The sequence below is a fragment of the Arachis stenosperma genome, chromosome 6 (genome assembly GCF_014773155.1).
Source record: "Arachis stenosperma cultivar V10309 chromosome 6, arast.V10309.gnm1.PFL2, whole genome shotgun sequence".
In the NCBI taxonomy this organism is placed as follows: Eukaryota; Viridiplantae; Streptophyta; class Magnoliopsida; order Fabales; family Fabaceae; genus Arachis; species Arachis stenosperma.
The window spans coordinates 13,356,321-13,376,105 of NC_080382.1; the positions used below are offsets into that span (position 1 = coordinate 13,356,321).

At 40.1% G+C, this 19,785-nt stretch overlaps 1 protein-coding gene across 1 annotated transcript; it reads left to right on the top strand.

Moving 5' to 3' along the window:
• Positions 1-4,296: 4,296 nt before the first annotated feature.
• Positions 4,297-5,538, top strand: LOC130933702 (protein FAR1-RELATED SEQUENCE 5-like). The gene is made up of 3 exons (XM_057863322.1): positions 4,297-4,391; positions 4,447-4,683; positions 4,776-5,538. The coding sequence occupies exons 1-3, from the start codon at positions 4,297-4,299 to the stop codon at positions 5,536-5,538; spliced, it is 1,095 nt and encodes a 364-aa protein (XP_057719305.1).
• The last annotated feature ends 14,247 nt before the right edge of the window (positions 5,539-19,785 follow it).

Genomic DNA, 19,785 nt, shown 5'->3' on the forward strand with positions numbered 1-19,785 from the left:
GGGGAAGACTAGTGTACAGATGTAAATTGAGAAAAGCGTACAGAGAATTTGTTTTTTGTGGCTGGAAGTGGACACGTGTGACGTTTAATTATAACGGAGAAGGCTTTGAGGGTGTGAGATTGATGTAAGCTCAGAAGGCTTACTAGTGGTGAGCCGAGTCGAAGAGGTATGGAATGAGGACTGGATTGATGGTGGGTCATTGTGGCTGTGGGCTTTGAAAAAAACACTTGCGGGTCAATTTCCAAAAAAATATTTCTGAGTTACGGGGGGAAAAGGAAAAAGTTGGCAGCACTAGGATCGCAACGAAAGCCCTACCCACTTTGGCCGTAGCAAACGGGGCTCTCGCGTCTCCTTCCGTGAATCTCGTTGCCGGCGTCAGTTGCGTAGGTCTGGGCGCCGTAGCACGGACGCAGCGGAGGTCTGAGGTGGTGTTGCAGCCGTGGTGTCCAGCGGGGGACGTGGGTGCGTGTGATCTGAGGCCGAGGGGTAGGACGACTTCCTTGCGCGAGGTCCGACGCTGAAGGATGCAGTGAGCCGTGCCGTCTGATGCGGAGATCCGGCCGCCGTTCCACGGAAAAGAAGGCTGTGGAAGGTCCAAGGAAACAAAACTCTGCCGCTGAAACAACGCATTCCTGTCAGATCTCAGTTTTTATCTGAAGATTGTCACTTCTCCCCCGATTTGGGTTCTCGCGGTTGGTGGACACTGATACAGTTCAAAGTCAGGTGTGTTGTATTTTCATTCCTTTATTTGAATTTATTTGTAAATTTGTGCATAATGTGATAGGTTTTACTGCTGTGGGTTTTGTACTTTAATTGTAGCCTAAGGATATAGATGGGGCCATGTTCGCATGGAGAGAACACCGAAAAGGGAATTAGGAGTTTAAATTTTGTGATTTAGATTCGAAATGTATTAGGCTAGGGACAGATATCTGCGCCGTGGATTATCAATTTTTTATTGAAAACAAATGATAGTATAGGTTCATACATAAGTAGAATGTCTATCGTTGTGATGTGTTGATGTTAGATGAATCCGGCTCACCAATCAGGATCGGAAAATAGTTGAAGGTGTCTGATTTTCGTCTACTGGACCAATAGTCCAATAGGGGTTAGACATGGATATTGTTCCAGGCATGATTGGGGATTGGGAAACATCCTATGGAATCAAATGAAGCTTTGCTCCTTTCCGGAGTAAGCCGAACATCCTACTTGCTACACGATTATGACTACTCTGGCAGGGGACCTGCAGAAAGCTCCCACGCCAATGCAATTCTTTCAATTTAGGATTTTTAACTTAAATAAATTTTATAGAACCCAAATTCACTGATATCCAATGAGATCTACAACATGATAACCCTTTTCCTATTATTATATAAATCGTCCTAGTCTGTGTAGGATTAAATAAAACGTAAACCATTTCAGGCTGGAACTGGGAAGGGAAACAAAGGGTAAATGGTGCCAGGGTCCCTAGAGTTAAAAGGAGAACGTAAATCGTTCGAGGCTACATGTTGTTGGCTTAAACCTCATTGCTCTGCCACGATTTACACACAAAGGAGACCCTACATACCCTGGCGCGATTCACGTGTTACTGACTTACTGGGTTGGGAAGATTTATGCTTGTAATGTTGTTGAGTTGATTGCATGGCAAACTTAACTACCTTAGTATGTTAGATCATATAGTGTGTTGGATCATATAGTATATGCTTAATATGCAATATAGAATAATTTTGAAAGAAGACCTTGTTCCACGGTGGGTTTAATGAGTTAGGGTATATGTAGTTTAGGGTAAGACGTAAGAAATTAGGCATCTTAGCAGCTTCGTTAACACTCTTACTATAGAGTGATGGTTGTATAATAGGGTATTTTAACTTATAATATTTTAATTTTAATTATATTTATTCAAATTTTAACTTAAGATATAAAAATATACTTTTTATAATTTCAATGATTGATTTTACTGAGAAGATTAAATTAAATTAAAAGAAATACTGATAAATTATAATAAAAGAGCACTAAAGTTTAATAGATAAATTTAAGTTTTTTCTTTTAAAAAATGTCAGAGGGTGTTAAAAAATGTAATTTTGCATAAGTTAAATTTATGTGGACTTGAGTAACATAAATTAAAGTTTTTACAGAATGACAAACAAAATTTTATAAAAAATTGTATGAACAAAATTGATTAAAAAAATCATATCAACAATGAATACTAGAAATTTCATAGAAACTTAAATTTATGTTATTCAAAGCATTATGAATTTATTTTATTTTAAATTATATTTTTTAACACCTTTTGACATAATTTTTAAAAAAATAACCTTAAATGTATACATTAAAACTTAGTACTCTTTTTATTATAGGTTGCTAGTATGCCTTTTTTTTAATATAATTTAATCTTAATAATGAAATTATAAGTTTTTTTTTAAGTTAATATTTAACCGGATTTAATTTAAATTAAAATATTAAAAGTAAAAGTAGCCTATTATACATAAATTGTGCCAGGGTGAGAAGGGTCCATTTGTGTGTAAATCGTGGCAGCCCAATGAGGTTTAGCCCGACAACATGTTAAACCTATCAGTCCGGACGATTTACGTTTTCCTTTTAACTCTAGGGACCCTGGCACGATTTACCCTTTCTTTCCCTTACCAGATCATGCATTAATCGTTCCAGGCTGAAATGGTGTACGTTTTATTTAATCCCACACAGTCTAGGACGAATTATATAATCATAGGAAGAGGGTAATGACGTTGCATATCTCATTTCAGGGGAACCCATTAAATTTGGGTTCTACAAAATTTATTTAAGTAAGAAACCCTTCAATTTATGTCTATCATACGTCTTCACTGATGGGATTTTGGAGGTGTCCCTTTTATTTCTATTGCTGCCACCATCCCTTTATTGTTCGTAGCCCCTAAGGGAACCCGTAGCTGTTGTAGGTGCAAGCTGTTAAATGCATCAACATTTTCATTAAGATGTCCTTGGCTTTATAGTTAGATAGTGGTATTGTTAACGGAAGAGGTTCTGAAATTCTCTGCAGCTAATGGATTTTTCTGTCACACTGATTCATAACTCAGCAATAAATATTATTGAATTTTCCTAAATACTTTCAGAATATGAAGTCATCTAAAAACCCAAACTTGTGTGTATGTTGAAACAGAATATCCTGTGTTGTAACTTTGAGACGAGTTATGCCATTGGCAATGTTCTTAAAATTTAGCAGTCGAGAAACTATGTAACCCTTGCGGATTGGTGTTAGTAATCATTGGCTGCTGTAGTGATTAGGAGTGCAATTGCAAAGTTCATCTGTAACAGGGCTGTTATGATAGGGTTATGAACGTATTTCAGGTTGAGGTGTTGTGTTTGTAATATTTCATGGAAAATATAATAGGATTAGAACTCAACATGAGATTTCCTTGTCGTGATCGAAATAATTTTCATTCATATGTGAGAACTTGAATCTGAAGCTCCTTTTTCGCATTTGTTACTCATGATAGAGGAAGATCTTTGAGGACATTTCTTGAAGGGAATATCTATTCGTGAGGGAAACGGATGTCCCGGGCTTATGATGTAGTTGATTTTGCATAAGACGTTAGGGTGTTGTCCGTTACAGTGGTGTGTGTTCATGGTTGTTTGGCTTTTTAGAATCTGCAGTATAATTTGTGAAGAAGTTTCATGGGCGGAGTGGTTGACTGTAACCTGTTGCACACTTTCATGTTTTCAGGCTAGAACTGTGAACCGATAAGTCCGATGGATTTCAATGGGATTTTTGGAGCTGAATTGGAAGAGTCGGATGACAACAGCTCCGATGGAGACCGTGGCTGTTATTATGCGAGTGACGAAGAAGGGGACGAGGATGAAGGTGACCCAACAGGATGCAGAGAAGATGAAAATGGTAACCTCTCAGGTGGTGCCAGTCATGCCGGGGATGATGGGAAAAGTCGTCCAGTTGTCGCAGAGGATTTATGGGCAGAGAGTTTGTCGGGGAGGATGCCTATCTTGCTTACAAGGAGTTTGCTAGAATGAGGGGTTTCGGGGTCCGCAAGGGCGATGTGGGGCGTGTCGACGGGGTTTTGGTCAGGAGAGACTTTTTCTGCCATCGACAGGGCACAAGACATGCTAAGCACTATGATCGTCCTGAGCGAGTTAGGGAGGAGAGGTTGGAGAGTCGAACCGACTGCAAGGCGAAGTTGAAGATTTTCTATGATGTGCAACGCAGTGTGTGGAAGGTCAGGAGCATCTTCGATGAGCACAACCACGAGCTTGCTCCGGCCATGTTTTCACCTCGTACCTAGCCATCGCTCGATGAGTGATGGTGACAAAGCACAAGTTGATAGCATGAAGCAATTTGGTATACCAACTGCGAAGATAATGGCTTACATGGCTGGTCAATCTGGAGGGTATGGAATGCTGCGATTTACAAAGCGTGATTTGTATAATTATACATGGTCAAAGGCTGGCCCGAATCAGTGATGGCGATGCTGCAGCAACGATCAGTTACTTGGAGGGCAAGGCGAATGCCGACATGACGACTGTAGCACATTACACGCGAACTGCCGATGATCGGCTGGGGAGCCTTTTCTGGGTCGACGGTGAAATGATGACCGACTATCAGTTATTTGGTGATGTTATGGCCTTTGATTCGACGTATCGGTCTAATAAGTACAAGAAACCGCTTGTAGTGTTCTCTGGGTCAAATCACCATAAACAGACAACCATTTTTGGATTTGCGCTCCTGGAGGATGAGGAAGTTCGTACTTACCGGTGGCTGTTAAATCTTGTAGATGTAATGGGAGAGAAGACTCCGTGTTGTTGTCACGGATGGGGACAAAGCGATGCGCGCAGCCATCGCGGAGGTGTTCCCGGCAGCAAGGCACCGGCTGTGGGTGGCACTTGGAGAAAAACTGTGTTCAACGGGTTAAGGATACGGAGTTCCGAAAGGTTTTTAAGAAGGCTATGTATGCGAACTTCGAGGTGGAGGACTTCGAGGAATATTGGAAGACGGCGGTGGAGTCACTTGGCCTACAAAATAATAGTTGGGTTCAACAAACATACGAGGTTAAAGAAAGTTGGGCAACAGCATATCTCCGGGGCACTTTCTGTGCGGGATACCGAACAACCTCAAGGTGTGAGGGGATTAATGCATACATAAAGGGGTTCCTGAAATCCACTGATAGCATTTTGGAGCTGGTGCACAGCTTAGATCGCGTTGTAAAGGTTTATCGAAACAACGAAGTCACGGCGCAGTTCTATTCTACGTACTACAGCCCCGTGTTAACAACCGGGCTTGACTCTATCGAGCTTTTTGCATCGAAGCTGTACACTCGAGCAGTTTTTAGAGAGGTCAAGAAACAAATCAGGGGTGTTGCAACCTTGCTGTTTCGTGGGAGAGACAGCATCAGCACCACGGTTGTCTACAAGTTTTCAAGGATGGGCGCGCCTGGTAGGATTCACAAGGTTTTATTCGACCCAGATGACAAGAAATTCAGTGCGACTGTTCGATGTGGAATAGTGAGGGTATTCCATGTAGTCACATATTCTGCCTGATGAAGTACGAGGGTTTGGAACAAATACCGGACAGCCTTATTGTGAGAAGATGGTGCAAGGATGCAAAGGATTCCAGACGGATGCCGGTGACAATGAGACCTGGAGATGAAGGTCGCATGCTTAGGTATGCCGCACTTTCTTCGGCCACAAGCTTGGTCGCAACACTTGGTTCGGATGAGCGTGAAGACTTCGAATTCGCTAAGGAGAGCATCGCGAGTCTAATAGATAAGCTACGTCACAGAGTTTATGAAAGGGCAGGTGGTCAGCCAGGTATGTCGGGGTGGAAGCGATGAAGGAGGGTGGCAAGAACAAAAGGTGCCCCTAAGAGGAAGAAGGAGTTCGACCAATGTAGTCAACCCGACGTGCGAGGGAAGAGGCGTTGCTGCACCAAATGTGGCACACCCGGGCATACCAAGAGGACATGCAGCGGGTACTGTGCACGGGGTGTCCGGGATTGGTAATGGGGTCTCCCCCACGGATGGCAACGGTTCGCATGACGGCCCTGCAGCCGCTTCAGCGTCTCTTCCGACCGAGCTCGGTCATGCGTATGAGGTAATATAAGGAAACATCATTAGGCCCAAATGAATGTGTTGCTTCTCAGGTTTCACCTCTGTGTGAAATTGTGGAATTAGTTTCCTGGATCAGATCACACCGCAAACCTTAGTGTTGTTTTACACTGAAATATTTAGGTAGATGCCTTATTTTTGAGTATATTGCATGTATTCCCTGAGTTAAAGGACCATCTGTGATGTTATTTGTGGGTAGGAATTGCCTTATTTTTTAGTATATTGCATGTCTTTGAGTAATATGTATCCTGATTGGAACGGTGGTATATCTTGAGATAAGTAAAGAAATTAAGGTAGAAATGTTAACTCGTTCTAAGTGAACATGAAAATGGGAGATTTGCTGTATCCTACTTGTTGAACTTAATTACATGTATTATTTTGGGCCTAGCGGATTATATTTTTCACAGAATCTAAAATAGCATACATGCTTGCAGGATCAAACCTCGGGTCACGGCGAAGCTGGTCTGAATAACGTGTCTACCTCAGCGGCAAATACATCCTCCATGGTGAGTCGGAGAGGTAGTCCATGTTGGCGTCCTCCGTTTTCTGGCGGGGGAAGGGGGAACTTCTTCCTTGGGGGCCAACACATCCATTCTATGCATCCCAACCTTGCTCCGGGCACCAAAGCGATCCGCCGCCGCACGCCGGGCACGGGAGTATGTCAACTCCGATGAGGGCTATGAATGAGGACTTGTTTGAACGGTGGCTGCTCCAGGTACGGGGTTCTCCTGAGATGTACTCCAATATTTTGTCTTTGGATGTATTAGCAGCTCGGACCTGTCCACTAAACCATGTGCCTTTTCATGTTGAACAGAATGTGATGGGTCGTCGCTCGTCGAGCAATATGCAGGGGGGATTTCCCACGCGTGGAACTTGATGTTAAGTGGGGGATAACACATACCGAATACTTTGTGTCTTGCAAAAAGTTATTATTTTCGGTAAGGTCTGTCTTGCTAAGTGGAAGCTGCAGATTTCACTAGTGTGTGCTCTGTTTTTCTGATTTATTGTAACTACATTTCTAGTGTCTTGCTGGTGACAAATTGAAGCATATTTGAGGTTTAGTGGGTTTGTTTAATTTGTCTCCGGAATAGCTTGGCCTATACTCAGTTTCTCACTATGTTCGTAGCTCCCATTGTCTGATAATTATGGCCAGATGATGTTATTTGCTCGTTGATGAAGATGGAGAATCTGCTTTCTTAGTAGAAGGACTGGCTGAAGGCTTTGTCTGAGTTCCTGTAGGCTTTGAAGTTGAACTTGTTTGAGTAAATTTAGGCTCTGAACTTGAATGAATTCTTGGTGTTGCTATTTGGAATATCTTAGCTGTAGGTGCATAGATGTCTTTTTTTTTTGGTAAAATGCATCGATGTCCTTTTTGTGTGACATTATTGGGTATTAATGTTTGGGCTTCCATGGAACAAATCCATTTAGCATGTACTGTTGCAAACGGGCCATGAGCAAACGCTAGGTCGGATGGGCCACGTATAAGGTTCATTTTATTTTGGGGCTTTTTTGGCGGGTCCCATAATGTCAAAGCAAGGGTCCGAGGATGCGATCTCAGAATAAGGAATGCTCGTCACAACCCCTGGGCTAACTTCGTTGTTAGCATTGTTTGTGCAAAATAAAATATCTGTAAAAACCTTGCACCCATTAAGTAACTCGTATTTAATTTATTTTTTTTTGGTGTGAATCCAGCCATGGTCCACTTCAGTATACATTTCTTTAAAAAACAACTATAGAGTTACATAATTTTTCTTTCCGTAAGGGTATGTTTGGATTTTTGCAAGAAAATGGAAGGAACTAAATAAGATAACAGTAAATGGAAGCAAAATTTGAGTCTTTGTGTGTTGTTTTGATGAATAGAAACTAAAAGGAAAGATAATAGAGGAAGTTTTTCTTTTGTTTAGAAGAAAAGAAAGTGAGATGAGATAAAATCACATTAGTATAATTTTACAAAGACACCTTTATCATAAAATAAAAAACAAATGTTTTTATTATTCCTGTTTTTAGGCTTTTATAAATAGTATAAAACATTATAATTTTATATATTGACTAAATTTAATTATCTAATACGTATCATATTTAAATTTAAATTTTTCCAATAACATGTTAACACTAAATTATATAATGTCTGTTAATTGGATTTGGATCTATAATTTTTTTTTTAACACCAAAAATGGTCAATTCTCGATCTAGTAAACATCACTTAATTTCTTAGAAATTTTGTATCAAAAGAAACATAATGTGTTGTGTTATATAAGAGAATCCCCCTAAATTGAAACCGTTTGTAATTTCATATAGAATTACAGGTCGAACCAAAACAAAATACTTTTTCTTGATAATTGTGATCCATATATGACTAAGGAAAGTATTGGACATAGAACTATATAGCAATTTTGTTTAAAATTTCTTGCTTGTGATTGAAAGAAAATCTTTTCCACACATTTTCCTTCTATTCTCTTGTAATCCATTGTCCCCTTCTTATTTTCTATCAAACCAAACATCGTGTAAGCGTATATCATCTATTCATATAAAGTTCCGATAAAATGCGTATGGTATTTACTAATAGAATAGATATGAACATTACTTGACCATTCTTTGGTCCTGGGCAATATGATCTTAAGAAGACTGTCGCAGTTACATAAGGTACTTATACAAAATGGTTAGAGTTGCAGAACGTCTTCCTACAAAATGGTGCTGTAGGTCCTGCACGTTTTCAAAGGCACATGAGCTATTGGCCAAGACACATTATAGAATTCCGAAGTGGAAGAACGTTACCTATGCAAGCTCAACAGCTGTGAACAACAAATTGTTGTGTTACTCCAAAAGTGTTGTATGCAACCCAGGGTTTAATCTAACGTGGGCTGCGGGTAGTTCCAAAATGGCCACACGGTTCTTGGATATGCACCAAAAAAGGGTTCGCAAAAAGTATAGGACCGGAATTTCTTCAAGGGCGATGGCTACTCGGCCTCCACCTGCCAGTGAGCAACGGCTTTGGCAACGATGTCCCTAGCCATTTCGTTGTGCGACTTCATCACCAGATCTACCGCCAACCGCATACGCGTTGCGCTGCTGACGTTCTATAACACAGGAAAAACCAAACCCGACAAACATAGCCAGTCAAGAAGACACATATCTATCATGACATGAACAAGTGACGGAATAAAATACCTGCACACTATAATTCTGCCACAGATGGTCCCTAATCATCCACTGTGCCACCCACACGCCGCAGTCCATTCTGTTGGACAGCCAAAAAAAAAACAAGTGAGTTTACATTCTAAAGGAGATGCCACTTTTAGCATGAGTTGCCACACTATTAAGTTTGCTGAGTCATGCATGCATGTGCGAGCCTTGTTGACGGGATCTTAGTAGCTCACGATTTGGGATCCTGCTGGGGCAGTTCAGGTTCTTCGAATTCAAATGTGGAAAACCTGGGTCGAACGGAACAGTTGCCAGCGAGCCAAGATTGTCCCAACGTCAGCCCTTCAAGGTACAACGCCTACATAAGGAGGAAGAATATATGACGACGATTACGAACCCAGCCTCAACAGTTATAAATAAAAGTGATACGATCCAATAGTATGGCATTAAACCCGGATACTCACCACGCGCGTCATGCCGATCTTCCTTGCTTCTGCTTGGGCAGGATCTCGAAGGGAGTCCAGGTAAATGAGTTTCATGCGGGGTACATCAATTATCATGAGATACCAGTGACCATCACACCACATGGGTTGATGTATCTACACAAAATTGAACAAGATATCAGACTTGAGGCGTAGAATGAAATCATAATGTCGAAATTAATTGGGTAAGGTAGCTAACATACCCTCGTGACCCTGTCCACCTTGCACCGCATGTAGTTGTTACGAACCGAGGTGGCAGTTCCTGAGGTAAGCGTTCGGCCTTCGAGTGCGGCCTGCTGAGATACGTCAAGAAGGGAAACAAATCAACATTGTCTTCCGAACAAGTCAATTACTTTTCAACAAATTCGAAAACGAATATAGCTAACATACCATGATGCTTGTGGGGAGGAACCATTGAGTTTGTTTCGAAGTCCGTGTGAGCATCCGTACGACCACATTTAGAACCTAATGTGAAAAAAAAGATATTAATGAAGAACAGGGTCTCTGTGTCATACTCAGTTCTCGTATAAAGGCATGCCATTTAGCTCATCAAAAACAATGATAATCGCTACAGGGACGTACATCGTCCACAACTTCCGCTCTCGGAACAAGGGTCATCAGGGCTGCCCTGTTAGCTATGCAGTCGCCGACATCTACCAGTATTTCGCTGTCAAGAAACCATGCGATCATGTCAGACAGGGATTATCGTACAAGATTCCAACCGCCAAGCACCTATTGCAACAACGACCGCATGTTACTAACCTCTGGGAAAGATCCCTGCAGAAGACATAAGACGCCACGGCCAGCTCAACTGGAGAAAGATTCATCTCGTTCTGCGGCTGAAATGCAAGGTTCATGGCCTGCGAAATCCAAGCAAAGTGTCACGATTGAATAACTACCAGCAAACCTGATTTTGCATGCTAGAGTGGAGGTTGTAATAGGTATTTTGTAAACAGATTGAACAACTCACTCGGGGAATTTGCGGGCGTTTCATCGCCATCCCCTGCCAACCATCGAGCAGGTCCTCGTTCGCAGCGGGATTGTAATCGCTATGATTCCTAGTGGACCAAGGAATGCATCTATTGCCTTCTTTAGGTGTATTCATGCATTTTGGGCTATCCCAGACATCCTCGGTAGTCAAATCGACCTGCAAGAATCAAGTGCCTTATTATGCTATCTAGAACGGACATTTCATGGAATAAGCATATGCATGATATGAATAAACCCCTTTATCCTATAAGACCGAACCACTTCCGGCGAGGGGCTTGGTTGGGATTTTTTCCGGGGCCGGACATTCTTTCTTGCGGGTTTCTCCTTCCGCGAAGATCTGAAAGGCATATGGTCAACCGTGAACTTTGTGTCGATAGTAGGACGGGATGACGGACCCTTGCCCTCTCCAGGAGTTCGAACGTGGCTGTCGATGGTCCTCTTCTTTGAAGTCGGCGTGGCCTCCCCCGTGCAGCACCGGCAAGTGGCGCAGTGCCCAAATGAAACCGGATTCAGGGAAATAGCAGAATTGGCTCTTTGCAGTAGTTTGATGGCATCCCTCACTTCTTGTACAAGGGCATCATGCCGGGACAGCGTTGCCGAAAGTTTTCTCATCTCCGTTTGCATCCCGGATACACTTGTCACCATGCTCATCGCGAGGGCTTCGCAGTCCTGCATCAACACGTACCACATCACAAAATCATGCACTTCGAAATACGTGACATTTTTACTGCTAAGGAAAACTACCCAACTAAGACATACCTGGGTTTTGGGAGCATGGGAGGATTGGCAACTTCCACATGACGCGACTTCATCCGCATCTGCTCCTACAAAGCCCCTGTAAACGTCAAGCGAGAATAACACTTTAGCAAATTATCCATGTATTCCATGCATTGTATATGTGGTAGCAAAAATAATAAAGAATATCCTTTCTTACCAGCCATTGGCAGGAGACGACCTCTTCCTGGCACACGACGAGGAACATTTCGAACTCGAACCAGGCACCGGTTCCGGTACGGGAAGCGATTTGACCTGAGCATTTCCGATCGACTTCTCACCGAAGGACAATCGACGTGAGCGCCTGCCAAACCCACGAATTTCACCAGTTAGCATTCAACAAGGGCATAAACGCCGCAGCAATACAAAAAAACCTCCGTCGAAGGCTCCCCAGTGCACCCCCTTCTCTTTTCAGCTTTTCAGGGCCAGGAATCGCCTTGACAGGCCCAGTTAGATAAAGGGGACATGGTTGTGTGCACAACAACCCGCAAGGCCACACATTTTCTTGCGAACACAGCCCAGATAGGTTGTTGTCTGAATATGACTTTTTTGTTTCGGCCACCCACTCGTGGGCCTGCAAAAACGACCAACCATACGGGGCCAACTAGATTCAAGATATCTACACGGAACCCTAATGCTACAAGGGTGACAGAAAGATATTTTCAAAAGAACAGGTTTTCCGACACCGGGGAGATAGTGACTACGGGTAGCTTGTGAATGGAAGGACGTGGGAATGGACCACGAGTACCCTGACAGTGTTGAAATAGTAACGGTACGGTTTAAACAGAACATAGCTAAGTGTGGATGGCATCAACTCACATGGGTTCGAGCTACGAACGAATCTTTGATGTGGTCTCTGCAAACGGATAACGAACGTGTCCACCACTCAGGACTCCATTCACGGACCCCCAACGAGGCGACACTGCTCTGTTTTGTCCTCTTTCAAGGAAAGAATCTTGCGTGCCGAGAAACAGTGCCGAGGGAATATTATAGTCAGACTCGGACACTGCGATGCGCCAGCATGGAGGCGAGTTTCGTGGAGGAGGTTAACAGGCGCAACGTCTTCTTCGTTTGTGCAATGCCTTTGGTTTAGTGTTGTGATCTTCCTGCACCACTCGAGCTGCTTTACCCCGTCCTCATAGTCATTACATGAGGATCGCTTTGACAGAACTACCCTTTCATTTTGGAGACATTCGTTCCCGATAAATCAGTATGACCATGAGGTCTTCATATTCTTGGCGGGAAATCACAATTGCGGGGGGCAAAGTAGTCCTTCTAAAGGGATCACAACCCCATGCGGGCTACATTGAGTTGTCCATCAAGATATCGCATCATAGCTGCTATAGCAAAACTCACAACGGACAAAACAAGGACTATTAGGACCTACTGGGCCCCGCTACATATTGGTATGATGGGGACAAATATGTCCATTCCATACCACTTCGTAGTATAAGTATCCCCCTACCACTACCACCCCATAATGTAGTACACCAATCCCTTCAGGGTTATACTAGAAAATAATCTTAGCGACCTCCAAAACCATGGCACTCCATCTTGGGGAGAGCATCAGCCCACTAAACAAACACCGAACACGTTACAAAAACCCGTTTGGAAGCAACATGAACACCTTCCATGTTCTCTTCGGATTGGGTGGCATTGGGAGCAAAGGCATGACTCAGTTACCTTCCTAGTTACCTCGGTTCTTTTAACGGGTGCGCTCCTCGGCCAATTTCACATTTAAAAAGGCTGGGGTGAGTTGCAAGACTGCCGCTCTACCAGTGTTTAGCGACAGTTAATGCAACTTTGACGACTCCCTGTTATAAGTTGGCATCTCGAGTGAGCAATCTTGGAGAAGGGCAACTGCTGCCTATCTTAATCTTTTGGTATACCTCGAGTTGACACCGATTATTTTTATAGGTGATTAGTAGTATATTATTCACTATTAAGCTGGTAAAAAAATTTTTATAATTTATTTTCCTGTATGCTGAATCATGGCTGTGGCCGTATGTATGTGCAAATTATTAATCCTTACTGGTTGCATGTACGTGTCCCATGATGCATTGACCCTTTGTTTCGTAGTAATGTTTGAACTCAAACATTATTTATCGTGGTCGGACCTTTTTTTGAACTGTGAGGATGTTGCCTCTGCTCGATATTCGCCGGTCATTCTTCGTCTATCGCACATGCTTCATACGTATTTTTTTCGCTACGTTCAAGGTGTTGCTCGTGACAATAGACACGTATTATACGGCTTTACATGGAACGAGCAAGAGATCGCTGAGAATGAACACTTGCCGTGGACGTGCTCACTGTTGCACGGACGTTAAGGCTGATGAGGAGAACACTTACCCCACGCACGAGGGTGATAACGTGTCTGACGGTGCCATTATTAAAATGTGTTCTAGAAGGGTCGGGGGGCCCGGAAGCTTTCCATCACAACCGGCTACACCAGCTAAGGGAGGCTCATCATGGGGCTCCAGTGCATACATCCTTTAAACGTGTGCATGCCGGGCCAGGTCAAAATCTAACTTTCCATCTCTTGCTGCATGCCTTCCCAATGCGAGGCACCTGCAAGTGTAGCGGAAGCATATGCCGCGGGCAACCCGAGAGGCATCAGAATTGGCATATGCATGGCGCGATCCAACCGTCCGCGAGCCAACCCCGGTCGAAGCCTAATTTGAAGAAGACCTGGTTATGCATGCAACGACGTCATCCGAAGCCACATACCAGGACGTTGTTGTTTGACTGTGGACGTACTGGCGTTAATATGTGGTGGAGAATTTTGTTCACCCAAGTATAAGAGCTTTATTTTCATGGAAGAAACGTAAGCGATTAACGGCCACACGATTCCATATTGGGACTAGGCTTTCGAGCTTGTAAAATAGAAAACAATAACATTCTCGTGGAGAGAAATATAACACATAATTACAGGAAATCAGTTTTGAAAATTTAATTTGAGTTAAGAACAATAGCCACCTTCTTTTAAGAGGTTAGGTATAAAAATATATAACAAATTTGGTAGGCTTTACGTTCCAATTTTCGCGTTACAATCATCACGCTATTAAAAAAGAGAAAAGCTAAATTAGAAATAAATAAATTTTTAATATAAGCATTATAAATAAATAAGTTTTTAATTACAACATGTGATATATGACAAAATATATATAATATTAATTAGTTTATAAAAACTTCTAAAAAAATGGTTTTTTTTAATAAAGTGTCATTAAAAAAATAACATTATAAAAACTAATGTCAACCAATATGCTGTAAGAGTTTATTAAATATATTTAATAGGAAAATCATTGAATATAAATTTTTATTGAGTTTAAGTTTTAAATAATTTTTAATTGAATTTCGAATATTTTTATTTTTAAGAATTAGATTATTTTAATATTATTTTTTTCTTATCTTTTTAACTGAGTCTTTGATTATTTAAATTATATACCTCGTTTATAATTAAGAGTAATATTTTAACACAATCAATTAGTCACACATATAAAAATACAAGAACAATTCTATTGTCATATTTATAATCTAACTTTATAAGCAATACAATACAATAAAACTATATATAAGTAATATAACTAAATTTTATCTACATCTATAGTCACAATTCATAAATAATATAATTAAATTATATTTATGTTTATAGTTAAAATATGAATAAAAATACAAAAATGATCACGATGGTTAATTTTTTTATTTATAATTTTTTTATTGTTTTTGTTGTGACAAGTTTAATTATTTTAATAATTAATTAATTTTTAAAAAAGATAATTGAATAATACAAAAAAGTCTTATTAAGAGTAATTTATTTATATATGATTAAAAAATAATTGAATAATTATATACAGTAAAAAATTAATATTACTAAAAAATACAATTAAAATTTATTTTAAAATTAAAAAATATAGGTTACGTAAAAGTAAAATTAAAATGAATGATTTTTATTATCAAAATTTATCTATGAGTAATTATAAAAGTATTTTATGATGAATAAAAATATTAAAATCGTACTAAAAGGTCAATGAATTTTTTGTTTACTTTTTTAAACATATTTAATTCTATCTGATTAGAGTGTCGATCCGATTCGATCCAATCCGATCATCTTACGGATCAGATCATATCCTCAAATTACAGGTCAGATACGGATAAACATTGTGGATTCATATGGATATGATCTACTCTATAAACACCCCTAACTACTACTATAGGTTCATTGTTGCAAAGGAATGCTTCTTTTATTATAAACCATTATTAGATCTTAATTTCCGTTAAAAGAACGTAACTGTCAACAAAGAGATAATACTAATTGGTCTCTGAAATTATGTTCGTACTTCAATCGATAGTTGTAAACACGGAACTGCATTCGCTGGTTCGCACAGAAATCTAGAGAACCAGACTAGAACTGAACCCTAGTTTGGTTCGGTTTACTCCTTAGACCGTTAAGAAATAAAACCGATGTGAACCGGTGCAAACTGGTCTAACCGAACTGGTCTGCTTGAAAAAATCTTTAAAATGTCTCCACAAGGTCTCGAACCAAGAACCTTGGAGCAAAAGCAACCTCTACTTTCTACTTAGCCATTGCACTTCTAAATATTATATTTGACAAATACTAATTATATAGTATACATCAATATGTAATTTAATTTAATTTTTGTTTTTTCTATTTTTAAAATTGATTACATTTTAATTATATACTGTTATTAATATAGATATAAATTTCACTAAAAATTTATTCATTTACTTGATCTATGTTATTGCTAGTATTGTGATTAAGGTTATTTGTTTTGATGTTAGTGTTAAAATCTATTGATATTATAGTTAGATGATAGGCTTTGTGAATTAATCATTTTGTTATTGTGTCAAAATAAGATACTATTGTAGTATTAAAATTTTATAATTTTTTATATTAGTTATTTTTAGAAGTTGAGTCTTGATTCTTCGTAAAATGTTAGTGAAGATATGTGTTTCTAATTTTTATTTTAAGTTTTAACTATTTTATATTTTATATTTACGTGAGACTGATTTTATCGGTTCAACCAGTGATATATCGGTTGAACCAATAAACCAGTGAACCAATAGCTTGACCGGATCGATCACTGGTTCGGTTCTAACAACTATGTTTCAATCTAATTTCATAAATTTCCATTTACTCAATTGAGTCTCCCAACTTAATAGTTATGACTCACATTGGTTTCTAATATTATTTTTGTCACTGTCTCACATAATCGTTAACGACATACTGAGATGGACTAAAGACTGCTACATTATACATTCTAGCGACTATTTGATGTGACAATTTAAATTTTTTTGACGTTATTTTTTTCAACTAAACACTTAAAACCCTAATATGAGTCACAGATACCTATTTTAAAAGTTTTTTCCTGTTAAATATAAAATTTCTTAGGAATGAGACATATGAAAAACAAGATATCGGTGTTTATTTTGGATGAAAGTCAAAGCATAGTCGCTTCAGAACCGAATCCGTGATCGAATCCGCCAAGCGGTTGGTTTATTGGTTTATTGGTTCAACATATTAACCATTGGTTAAACCGATAAAATCGGTCTCACGTAAATAACATATATAAAATAATTAAGAACTTAAAATTCAATTGGTTCGATTAGACCAGTCTATATCAGGCATAGTTGTCAGAACCGAACCGGTGATCGAACCGGTGAGGTTACTGAGTCACTGGGTCACTGGTTCAACCGTTGGGTCACTGGTCGAACCGGTTAACTCGGTATAATTAAATAATTCTATAAAATTTAATTATTTCTTTATTATTAGTATTGTTATTTTTTCTTTATAAAAATAATTACCATTTTTAAATTTTAATACTTTATTAATTAGTTTATATTTATTCTATTGTTATATTATTATTGGTGAAAAGTCACATGCAATTATTTTTTGGTGAAGTTGATATTGAAGGACCGTTAGATGGTTTGACTAGTTTAACTAAATATCATCTAGCGATTTTCAACTATCAACCTCATGAAGATAAAACATAAAATAATATATTAAAAAATAAATTGTGGTTAATTAAATTTTTTGTTTATATTTTTAATTTGTATATATTTAATAAATTTATAGTTAAATAAAATGTAATTGATTTAAGAATGAGTGACTTTGAAATTAAAATAAATTGACTAGAAGTAGAAAAGAAAGAATGCTATATGTACTATAAATTGTCTATTATTTAACGAGAATCACTCTAGCCTGCTGGAAGAAGCTTGTTGGCCTTATGCTGGAGGAATGGGTTCGAGCCCCATTGGAAGCATTTTGGAAAATTTTCCAAAAATCATCACAAGCGACACTTGGCAGCGCTGGAGGGTGTAGAGCAGGAATTGCATATCGCTAGTCCATTGTAGATTCACCTTCAACGTTGACTAAATCACTCGAACCGGTCCGGTTTTCACCGAATTTGACCGGTTTTCACCGGTTCACACCGGGTTTGACCGGTCTGTGCCGGTTCTCAACCTTACACGGTCTAAATATCGGACCGGACCGGTTTACCGGTTTTCCGGTCGAACCGGCCGGTCCGGTCCGGTTCTGACAACTATGATATCAGGTTTCATTGGTTGTAATCGGTTTTTTGTGACCATCACCGATTTTAACTAAGTCTCTTCTTTAAACGGTCTAAAAAGTTAACTTAACTGGTCTAGAATCTGATTCACCGATTTTTTCATCTAACCAGTCGGTACGGTTCAATTTTTAGAACACTAAGACAAAGCATTCCATATAAAGTATTTTAGAAAAAAATTTGATAATTAGGGTGTGTGCCATGTTTAACTGTCAAAGTAGGTTTATAGGGCAACAAACGCTATAGCTTGACATTAACTGGATGGACGTTGAGGGTAATTTCGTGCCTTGTTATTAAGGTGCGAGCCTAAGACGCCTTCGAAGAATTGATGTCGGTGACCTGACGGTTATCATTAGCAGTGTTGTAATAATCGGACCGGACCTGCCGGTTCGACTGAAAAACCGGTGAACCGAATCATAGGCCGGTCCGATATAGTTGCGCAGGAGGGTGTGAACAATACTAACGGTGCCAATATTAAAACTGTGACCTAGAAGAGGCGGGGGGCCGGAAGCACTCAGTCACAACCGCTTTCGGCCGCTACGGTCGGCTCCACATGGCTGTACAGTGCACGCATCCTTTAAACCTGTAGATGCCCGGCCAGGTCAGACGCTAACTTCCCATGTCTTGGTGACTGGCTACCCAATTCAAGGCTCGTGTTCCTGTAGAAGGAATGAGAATGATAGAGAAGGGAAGAGATTAGAGGACAGAATTTATTCATTTCGGAGGAAAAAATTTGACTTCAATTGCAATTAGGAAGTGACATGTTGTTACCGAGAAAAGACGGGATCGGGCATCGGCCAGGAAGGATATCTTCCTTGGTACAGAATTCTTGCTCAATTTTGTTCGCCCAACAAGAAGATAGCCTCTGCGTCTCAGGCTTTGAAGAAGATGGATGAAACAATTATGAGAGAGATGCACGCAACAGAATCGGGGTATCTCACTCTCTCATCCGATGAAGCTGCCGCTAATTTGATGTTGGAGAACACGATAGTGCTAGGGTTGAACATCATTCAACCTTGAAAGCTTCACTCTTCTACATTAAAGGTGAATGGCTAAGGGGGGGTTGAAGGTAAAGAGTAAGAGCCATGGTTCCGAAAATCGGATCGGACCGTTCGGTCAAATCGATTCAACCGGATACCGACGATGCAAGCGATCAGGTTCTCCTCCCATATTCGGTTGACGGAAAACTGCTACAAAACAGCCGATCTGGCCGATAAAAGACCGGTTTGGCATAATCCGTAGCCTGCCAGTTAGGATAAACGACGTCGTTTTTTAGTTTGTAGGGAAAAAAGGGAAAGGTATCCACTCCTGAACCAACCCCCCTCTTCCCCTCTAGCCCTTCACCGCTGCCGCTTCTTCCTTTTCCCCATGTCGTTTTCATCTTCAATGGCATGTTGTTTTCATCTTCCTCTTCCCCAGGTATCTCGCCACGTCGTTCTCTTTTTCGCTGCCTTCTCAGCACGGAACCCTGGTTAGTGGCCCTGCTTTCAATTCTTCGCCTCCGCTTCTTCCTTTTACTTTCTGAATGCTCCATCTTCTTCCTCATTTGAAGTTCTGAAATTGTTGTTCAATTTTTGTTCCAATTCTCTTGTTATGTTTTTTGTTCGGCTAATTTTCTTCTTTGCAAATGCAAAAGTGATTTTGTTCGTAACACCACGTTCATAAAAAACAATAATTTCTAGCTCCTCGATTGCACTAACCTGCTTCTAG